Below are 10,168 nucleotides of genomic sequence, written 5' to 3'. Positions count from 1 at the left end.
CAAAATAAGCAGATGAATTGTACAACTGTATTACTACTCACTTTTATTGAACAACTGTTTAGAATGTTAGTCATAATAATAAAAAAAAAATTACAATTATTATTCTGGAGATATGACATGAAGGATAAATAGTTTAACAGAAGGAAGAAGCTCCAGAGTGTAGGGATATACTTTTTACAGTAAATTTTTACTTCTTAGGGGACTAATTCTTTTTCCAAAAGAAAAATAATAAACATTCCTGGCTCATATATAGCAGTTCATATAAAGCAGGTTTCTGCAGATTTCTATTAGCCTTCTTCTTTGGCAACATTGTGATGCAGTGCACACCAATTTGTGGTAGCCTTGCTTATGTGTGACATTGTGGTATGGTCCTTCTATAGATTTACAGTATGTCAGCTTTGATTTCTTGTGACATGGACTTCCCAGAGCAAGGTTTCCCAACCCTCTCCTGGTGACATACTTACCCATTCAAGTTTTCAGAATTTCCACAATGAATATGTAAGAGAGAGATTTGCATACCCTGGTCTCTAATATATGCAAATCGATCATATGCATATTCATTATGGATATCTTGAAAACCTTTCTGGTTAGATGTGCCTCCAGGAGAGGATTGGGAAATACTGTCCTATAGACTTGGATTAGCCTTGCTCTCTTATGACACTTAATAGACTTGTGTCAGCCCAATTCTCTTGTGACATGGCCCTGAAAATCTTAAAATAGCTTTTTGCATTTGTGACACTGTGGCATAGTCTCTATAGCCTTGTGGAGGAGTGATATGATGTGCATTAGAGAGACCTCTTAACCTTGTTATAAAAGACATTATATCATGGTTGCTAAGGATCAATATTGACCTTGTTATGTTGTATTACTCTGCCGTGGTTCCTATTTACTTGCATCAGTCTTCATTTGTAAAATCATAACATGGCTCCTACAGATCTGTATCACTTATTATCAGTTTTATTTTATTACAAACTAGCCCCCTTGGATTTGTATTACCTTTTTTCTTTGCTACATTGTGCTGCATTTTTATTGGTTGTGTAATATTATTGCCTTATTACCTTTTTGCTTTTATCAAATTGATTTCTTGTGGTGGTATAACATTGCTTGCATCATATTATTCTCTTTTGACATTGTAGCATATAGTTGTACTCATCTTGTTTTATTGTGTTTTAGTAGATTATGATATCATTTAAAGAATAAGACAGAAGTTATAGGAAATGAACTTTCAAGACCATACATTCCCTATTCTCAGATTGTTCTCTTAGCACATTATAGTCAGTCTTTTGGTTGCATTACATTGTTCGCTTTTCAGACTGTAACTCTGCATCACCATATTTTCTCTCAAATTCTTTTTGGCACAGTGCAGAGATCTTCTTGGTGCATGCAACCTGGAGCGGCCACTGTTGGAGACAGGATGCTGGGCTTGATAGACCTTGGTCTAACCCAGCATGACATTCCTTATATTCTTAAATTTCAGATTGTCTTTTCATCACTTTGTAGTGATTTCTCTGATTGTGTCACAATATTTTCTTAGCATGTTATAGTATTGGCTCTCTGAACATTGTATAACACTGTCTATTGTTGTGTGACTTCTGAAATCACACTCTATCTTTGGTTAAATTGCATTGTTTCTTGACACAATATACTATGGTGGTATCACATGGTTTTGTTCTCACATTGCAATGTGCTTGACTTGCTTTCTTCTGGTAATGGATCATTGCTCTAGATATGTTGCCATCATCATATGTCCCGTTCACCATGTCACATGTTCTTCCATCTTCTAGATGCCTAAAAAAAATGGCATGTTTTACAGTGAATCTTTTAGTTATTTTTTATAACTGAGCTCAGCAAAACCTTGCATGAAAATGGATGAGAACTATACCTTTTGGCTGCTCTAATTCAAGAATTACGGATTTCAATTAAGTTTTGTAAACCAAAATCTTATCATAATGGGAGAAATTTGCAACCGTATACAAGCAAAGTATATGTGCACTGTTAACACATGCTCTATGTAGCTAATTTTTTAAGTTTCTCTTTGAGTTTTTCTTCGAAAATTAGTTAGCATAAAATGCACATACTACTGCACCTACCTACCATAAAATGCCTACTTTGCACCTACCATTTGTGTAGGTGACTGTCTGGGAGTAAATTTGAAAATGAAATAAGCATATATTTCTAATTGCTTCCCTGACCTACACCCTCATTGGGAACACCTCTTTTTAACCCAGCTAATAGTACATGCACAATGGAAGCCTGAATGCACTTTTAGCTTGACAAAGGAGGGCATACCTATTTACCTGGGTAAATGACTTTAAAAATGATCCAAAATATGAAATAAGTCTGAATTTGGAGCAGAGTTACAAATTTGGAATCCATGTAATCTGTTTGGTCAGCCAGGGCAGAACACCTCAGTTGGTTGTTTTGATGCCCTCATTTGCATATCTATCCAGTTACTTGTCAATGGAAAGGCACCTTTTAGAGGGGACCCATCAAGTTTCAAGAAATCCAAGTTATAAAAAGTCTTCAAATCGGGAAGCTGGTGCTGCCCAGTAATAACTTCTAAAGATAGCTGAAAATTGATTTTAGAAAAGATTACCATGAGAAAGTGGGGCTCAGTCAACAGCCCCATCCTGAAGTAGACTGTATCTCCTACATACAGGTAGATACTGAGGCAAGAGCTTCAAGCTAGAGCAGGCAGCAACCGTGATTGGCAGACACCTTAGTCCCACAGAGTGTTCTTGTTTGCCAGCTTTATTATACATTTTTAAATAATTTTATAAGCCACTGTAAAACAAAATGCTGACTATTTTAAATGGACATTTCAGGTGTAGCACGTTCTGAGGCTATAACAGCACCTGATGATCGTACAGTGAACTTGTATCACTTGTATTATTCTCTGAGGGTGTATCAATGCCTGATGACATCACAGTACAGCTATAGCATGTTCTGAAGCTATAACAGTACCTGATGTTTGTACAATGAACTTGTATCATTCTCTGAGGCTGTATCAATGCCTGATGACATCACAGTACAGCTATAGCATGTTCTGAAGCTATAACAGTACCTGATGTTTGTACAATGAACTTGTATCATTCTCTGAGGCTGTATCAATGCCTGATGACATCACAGTACAGCTATAGCATGTTCTGAGGCTATAACAGCACCTGATGTTTGTACAATGAACTTGTATCATTCTCTCAGGCTGTATCAATGCCTGATAACATCACAGTACAGCTATAGCATGTTCTGAGGCTATAACAGCACCTGATGTTTGTACAATGAACTTGTATCATTCTCTGAGGCTGTATCAATGCCTGATGACATCACAGTACAGCTATAGCATGTTCTGAGGCTATAACAGCACCTGATGTTTGTACAATGAACTTGTATCATTCTCTGAGGCTGTATCAATGCCTGATGACATCACAGTACAGCTATAGCATGTTCTGAGGCTATAACAGCACCTGATGTTTGTACAATGAACTTGTATTGTTCTCTGAGGCTGTATCAATGCCTGATGACATCACAGTACAGCTATAGCATGTTCTGAGGCTATAGCAGCATCTGATGTTTGTACAATGAACTTGTATCATTCTCTGAGGCTGTATCAATGCCTGATGACATCACAGTACAGCTATAGCATGTTCTGAGGCTATAACAGCACCTGATGTTTGTACAATGAACTTGTATCATTCTCTGAGGCTGTATCAATGCCTGATGACATCACACTGCAGCTCTCCCACATTGAGGCTGTGCCAGTGCCCAGTGCAGTTATGGCACACACACAGGCTATTACAGCATCCGGTGATATAACTGCGCAGCAGTGCCATCCTCTCACTAACAAGGGACTCCCTATCACTGTAAACATGAAATGGATACTAGTTTGGCATCCTGGTTAAGTAGGTTTAGTATTCAACATTGGGATCTATTGGTGCCTGGGACAATGTACCTGTTGTACTATGGGGACCCCTTAACTCCTGGGAGTCATAGACATTGGATAATATGTTCATATCATTTTCTTTCTAACTCCGTTGCCCAAGTTCTGCATTTTGCGGGCGACTCCTCTGGCATTTTCAGCCTATGTTTTCTGTCTTTTGCCAGAATTTTCTGGGCAGTTTCAGTTCTTACATTCTGCATTGCACCAGCACCTCCTTCAGTATTTTTAGCCCCTACATTCTGCCAGAGTTTCTATTAACATTTTCAGCCCCTTGCAGTCTGCATTTTGCTGGAATCTCTTTTGCCATTTTCACTCCCCCTAGATTCTCTTCCGGCATTTCCAGCTCCTTACATTACATGCTCTTCAGCACTTCAGAATCGCCCATGGCAATTTGAACATCTTAGTTACTGGAATGGTTAAACCTCTTGGTGAGTTGACCCCAATAAAAAGGGTAGAAGTGACAGTGGCGACAGTAGGGAGGGAGTAGAGACGGCCTTTGCCTTACCTGGATTTCTGGCAGAAGAGCACCGTCCATCATCCACGTTGTCTGGCATGGCTATAGCCTGTTTGGCAAAGTAGGGCTCGTGTGAGATGACAGAGATCCACTTCTCATACTTGCTCACCAAGGAGTAAATGCCAGGGTGTCCAGGCTTGCAGCTGTCACCAAAGCTGCTGACACCAGCTAAGAACCAGGTTCCATTCTCACTGCAGACCAGTGGTCCACCAGACCTCATCTTTCCAAAGGCAAAGAAACAAAAAAACCAAACCCCAGACATGGTGGGTATTAGCATACATTAGCATCAGGTATATTAGCGCAGTAGCTTTCAAACTTTTTTTCTTGGGACTCACTGGAAGAATTTTTCTTTTTGGGATCCAATGGCAGAAACTCAAACTCCTCCTCCTCTCCCCCCCCCCCCCCCAGCCCCCAGCTGCCATTGCTCATTCACTACCCTCCCAGCCCCCACTGCTGACCCATCCCCTTCTCCCCCAAGCCCCCACTGGACACTTTCAATAGGGGTGTAGAGGAAAATTATTGTTTTGTTTTTTTTTGTTTACGGTGTATTTTTATGAGTTGTGTTTGTTTGTTTCCTTTACTAAACCAGAAATAACATTAAATTAAAAAAGCCAAAAGAAAAAACCGAATTCTTCACCCACCCCTTCAATGCCAAAACTGCACAATTAAACCCTCCCTCTGGGCTTAAATATGTCTCCAAGAGGGGTTTTACCCCTTTCCCGGGGTCAGCAAAATAGAAAGGGGCAAAAGCGGTCTCCAGTTGATCCCAACCTGTTGATTCCTGGTTCAAAAATTGTATTTATTTATTTATTTATTTGTGGCTTTTATATACCGAACTTCGTAAAGAAACATCAGATCGGTTTACAGTAGAACTTCAAAATTCAGCAACAAGAGCTTTACATAGAACTTATAAGAGAACAGTGAATAGAACTACAAAAATTAGAAACTAGGCTTAATGTAGAAACTTAGCTAGTGGTTATTGGTAAATATAGATAACATTGGGAGAAATGTTTGGGTGCGGAAGCAGGAGGGAAAGATTGGGGGAAGGGGGGAGGAGGAAATGATGCTAGTCAGCCCTGAGGCCAGCACCATTTTGTTGCATGGCCATATGTACGGCTGGCACCAATTTCAGAGTGATTTCCGCAGAGAAAAAGTGTTTTACTCACATAAATTGGCCTTTCTGAAAATTGCCCACCTTCAATGCAGTAAAAAGTGCATGGGTACACTTTGTAGCATTGAAAGGAGTTCACAGGGGGATGCTTACCCCGAGGGAGGAAAAGGTGGTGTGCATATTTAAAAATGCTGTTTACATGCATGCTTTTCCATTAAAATTCTACCCACATGAAAATCAAGCACAAGTGTTCACGTGTACTTTGTACCTGAGGCAATTTTCAAAGTGAAAGTCCACATGTGCTTTCCCACTGAAAATTGGTGCAAAAACTTGGGTAAGAAATCCGTACAAACTTTGTATCAATGCAGGCAATTTGAATATTTCCCCCTCCACATCCCACAATGTGTAATAAATCCCTATCAAAATAAAAAGACTGAATAAAATGGAATAGACTATTTCACGGACAATATTGGCACAGGAGTAGGAGTCCTTGGGAGCAGGCTGGACTAGCATGTCTCAAAGTGTGTTTTGTTTGATGCTTCCTCTGGGGTTATCCTTCAACAAAACCCAAGATAACAGCCTGCCCTTGTACCTGGGAACATTTGGGTTTTGTTCAATCCAAAATAAGTTTTAGGAGGGGGCATTAGAGAATTCACATGTCCTCCTCCGGTACATATGCATCCTCTTCTGATGGACATGTAGGCACTGATGCACCTTTGATGCAGGTAGAGACCAGCAACAAGGTAAGTGAAAGGGAACGGAATACCTTCTTTGGTTGTATCTACCTGCAGGAGGGGCAAATTGGCATGTACAGGGTGATTTCTGCAACTATAATGTCTACTAGAAAATGCTTTCTCTCTCTCTCTCCTGGATTTTGACTTCCCTCCACATACTCTCCTTATCCATCCCCCTTCCCACTACTATCTCTTACCTACCTGAAGTCTGCTTGTCTTGTTCTTCCTCTCTTTGCATAGGGCCCTGCTTTTTCTCTGCACGGCTGCAGAGCCATGGCTTCTTTCCAGCCTTTTCCCCTTTGATCTTCCCCATTTATTCTTTTTCTATCCCCTCCCTTTCCCCCGTCTCTCCCTTCTCCAGCCCTTTTGCTTTAGTTCTTTCACATCCTCTTCTCCCCTTTTATTCTCAGGTAGGAAGCATTTGGCTCTGTTCCTGCCTCTCCATGCAGTCTATTTAAGTCTTCTTCTCACCCACTACCAGTGCAAGGAAGCGGGGGCAGCAGCAGCACAGATGAGAACAGCCTCCTGTTCTCTTTCATGGCTGTTCCCACTCTGGGAACACTCAGAGATTTGAAGTGAGGTCCAGGGACCCAACATCTCCAGGTCAAATCCAGAGAATTCTCAAGTATTCAGGGTCCCCATCTATTCAACAAAGTCCCTTCCTCACCTTGCAGGTCTTCCCTTTAGTTTCATTGGCAGCACAGACCATCTCAGGTAATATGGAAATACTCCCACTTCTGTTGCTGGGTTGGCTGTAGATGCAGTGGCATTTCTTGGGTCCAATCAAATCTAGCTCCACTTCATGCAGCATCCCAGACTCTGTGAGGTCACAGAAGAGAAGCAAACCAATGAGAATACATCTAAGCAAGCATAAAGCACCAGTTAGAAGAATAATAAATGTAGATAGCTGGGTGACTGGTGGATGTGAGGACTGCCTGGTAACTTGCCTGCCTGGTGTGAAGGTGGCAGACCTCTCGCAACACCTAGATAGGATTTTAGACAGTGCTGGGGAGGAGCCGGCTGTCGTAGTACACGTGGGCACCAACGACTTAGGAATATGTGGGAGAGAGGTTCTGGTAGCCAAATTTAGGATTTTAGGTAGAAAGCTGAAATCCAGAACCTCCAGGGTGGCATTCCCTGAAATGCTCCCTGTTCCACGTGCAGGTCCCCAGAGATAGGCAGAGCTCCGGAGTCTCAATATGTGGTTGAGACGATGGTGCAGGGAAGAGGGATTCGGTTTTGTAAGGAACTGGGGAATCTTTTGGGGAAGGGGGAGACTTTTCTGAAAGGATGGGATCCACCTTAACTAGAGTGGAACCAGGCTCCTGGCGCTAACCTTTAAAAAGGAGATAGAGCAGCTTTTAAACTAGAACAAGGGGGAAAGCCAACAGTCACTCAGCAGTGCATGGATCGGAGGAATGTATCTTTGAAGGATACTAATGAAACAGGAGAGTTAGGACATCCCAACAGAGAGGTTTCAATAAAAGCAAACGTAGTCCATATGCCTATAAGTAAAGAATCACCTGAGCTAAAGATTTCCAAATTATCCCTATCAACTGAAAAGTAGGTTGTTAATACAAAAAAACCCCGCACTTTGAAATGCCTGTATGCCAATGCCAGATGTCTAAGATGTAAGATGGGAGAGTGTATAGCAGTAAATGATGAGATAGACATAAATGGAAACTCAGAAACTTGGTGCAAAGAGGATAACCAATGGGACAGTGCTAAATCAGGGTACAAATTATATTGCAATGATAGGAAGGATCATCTTGGTGGGGGTGTGGCGCTTTATGTCTGGGAGGGTATAGAGTCCAACAGGATAAAGATCATACAAGAGACTAAATGCTCAGTAGAATCTATATGGGTAGAAATCCCATGTGTGTTGGATAAGAGTATAGTGATAGGAATATACTAATATCCACCTGGACAAAATGGTCTGAAAGATGATGAAATGCTAAGAGAAATCAGGGAAGTTAACCAATTTGGCAGTACAGTAATTATGGGAGATTTCAATTACCCCAAAATTGACTGGGTAAATATAATATCAGGAAATGCTAGAGACATAAAGTTCCTGGATGTAATAAATGATTGCTTCATGGAGCAATTGGTTCAGGAACCAATGAGAGAGGGAGCTATTTTAGATTTAATTCTTAGTGAAACACAGGATTTGGTGAGAGAGGTAACTGTGGTGGGGCCACTTGGCAATAGTGATCATAACATGATTAAATTTGAACTAATAACTAGAAGGGGGACAATAAGTAAACCTACAGCTCTAACACTAAATTTTCAAAAGGGAAACTTATAAAATGAGGAAAATAGTTAGAAAAAAACTGAAAGGTGCAGTTGCAAAGGTTAAATGTGTTCAACAGGAATGAACATTGTTTAAAAATACTATTTTAGAAGTGCAGTTCAGATGTATTCCACGCATTAAGAAAGGTGGAAGGAAGGCAAAACGATTACCACCAAGATTGTATTTCAGATTGATGGTATATAAATAAACTAAACTAACTACTGGCATGGTTAAAAGGTGAGGTGAAAGAGGCTATTTTAGCCAAAAAAAACATCCTTCAAAAATTGGAAGAAGGATCCAGCTGAAGAAAATAGGAAAAAGCATAAGCATTGTCAAGGTAAGTGTAAAACATTGATAAGACAGGCTATGACAGAATTTGAAATGAAGTTGGCCATAGAGGCAAAAATTCATAATAAAAACTTTTTAAAATATATCTGAAGCAAGAAACCTGTGAGGGAGTCAGTTAGACCATTAGATGGCCGAGGGATTAAAGGGGCTCTTTGGGAAGATAAGGCCATTGCAGAACTACTAAATGAATTATTTGCTTCTGTGTTTACTAATGAGGATGTTGGGGAGATACCAGTTCCATAGATGGTTTTCAAGGGTGATGAGTCAGATGAATTGAACCAAATCACTGTGAACCTGGAGTAGTAGGCCAGATTGACAAATTAAGGAGTAGCAAATCACCTGGACCGGATGGTATGCATCCCAGGGTTCTGAAGGAATTCAAAAATAAAATTTCAGACCTATTATTTAAAATTTGTAACCTATCATTAAAATCATCCATTGTACCTGAAGACTGGAGGGTGGCCAATATAACCACAATATTTAAAAAGGGCTCCAGGGGCGATGCAGGAAACTATAGACTAGTGAGCCTGATTTCAGTGCTGGGAAAAATAGTGGAAACTATTCTAAAGATCAAAATCACAGAGCATATAGAAAGACATGGTTTAATGGTACACAGTCAACATGGATTTACCCAAGGGAAGTCTTGCTTCACATATCTGCATTTTTTTTGAAGGGGTTAATAAACATGTGGATAAAAGTGAACTGGTAGATGTAGTGTATTTGGATTTTCAGAAGGCGTTTGACAAAGTCCCTCATGAGAGGTTCTAAGAAAACTAAAAAGTCATGGGATAGGAGGCGATGTCCTTTCATTGATTACAAAATGGTTAAAAGATAGGAAACAGAGAGTAGGATTAAAGGGTCAGTTTTCTCAGTGGAGAAGGGCAAACAATGGAGTGCCACAGAAATCTGTACTTGGACCTGTGCTTTTCAATATATTTATAAATGATCTGGAAAGGAATACGAGAAGTGAGGTTATCAAATTTTCAGATGATACAAAATTATTCAGAGTAGTTAAATCACAAGCAGATTGTGATAAATTGCAGGAGGACCATGTGACAGTGGAAGAATGAGCAGCCAAATGGCAGATGAAATTTAATGTGGACAAGTACAAGGTGTTGCATATAGGGAAAAATAACCTATGCTGTAGTTACACGATTTTAGGTTCCATATTAGGAGTTACCACCCAGGAAAAAGTTCTAGGCATCATAGTGGATAATACATTGAAATCATATGC

The 10,168-nt window shown here is 40.3% G+C and overlaps 1 protein-coding gene across 1 annotated transcript in view; it reads right to left on the bottom strand.

The window, feature by feature from the left end:
• Nucleotides 1-1,138: 1,138 nt before the first annotated feature.
• Nucleotides 1,139-10,168, bottom strand: part of PRSS53 (serine protease 53) — a 55,321-nt gene continuing 46,291 nt past the window's right edge. The window contains 3 exon segments of the mRNA XM_029607944.1: nucleotides 1,139-1,788; nucleotides 4,443-4,671; nucleotides 6,964-7,115. Coding sequence (XP_029463804.1) covers nucleotides 1,781-1,788; nucleotides 4,443-4,671; nucleotides 6,964-7,115 — 389 coding nt within the window. The 3' untranslated portion in view covers nucleotides 1,139-1,780.

This window comes from Rhinatrema bivittatum, chromosome 6 (genome assembly GCF_901001135.1).
Source record: "Rhinatrema bivittatum chromosome 6, aRhiBiv1.1, whole genome shotgun sequence".
Taxonomy (NCBI): domain Eukaryota; kingdom Metazoa; phylum Chordata; class Amphibia; order Gymnophiona; family Rhinatrematidae; genus Rhinatrema; species Rhinatrema bivittatum.
This window is presented reverse-complemented; position numbering and strand designations above follow the sequence as displayed.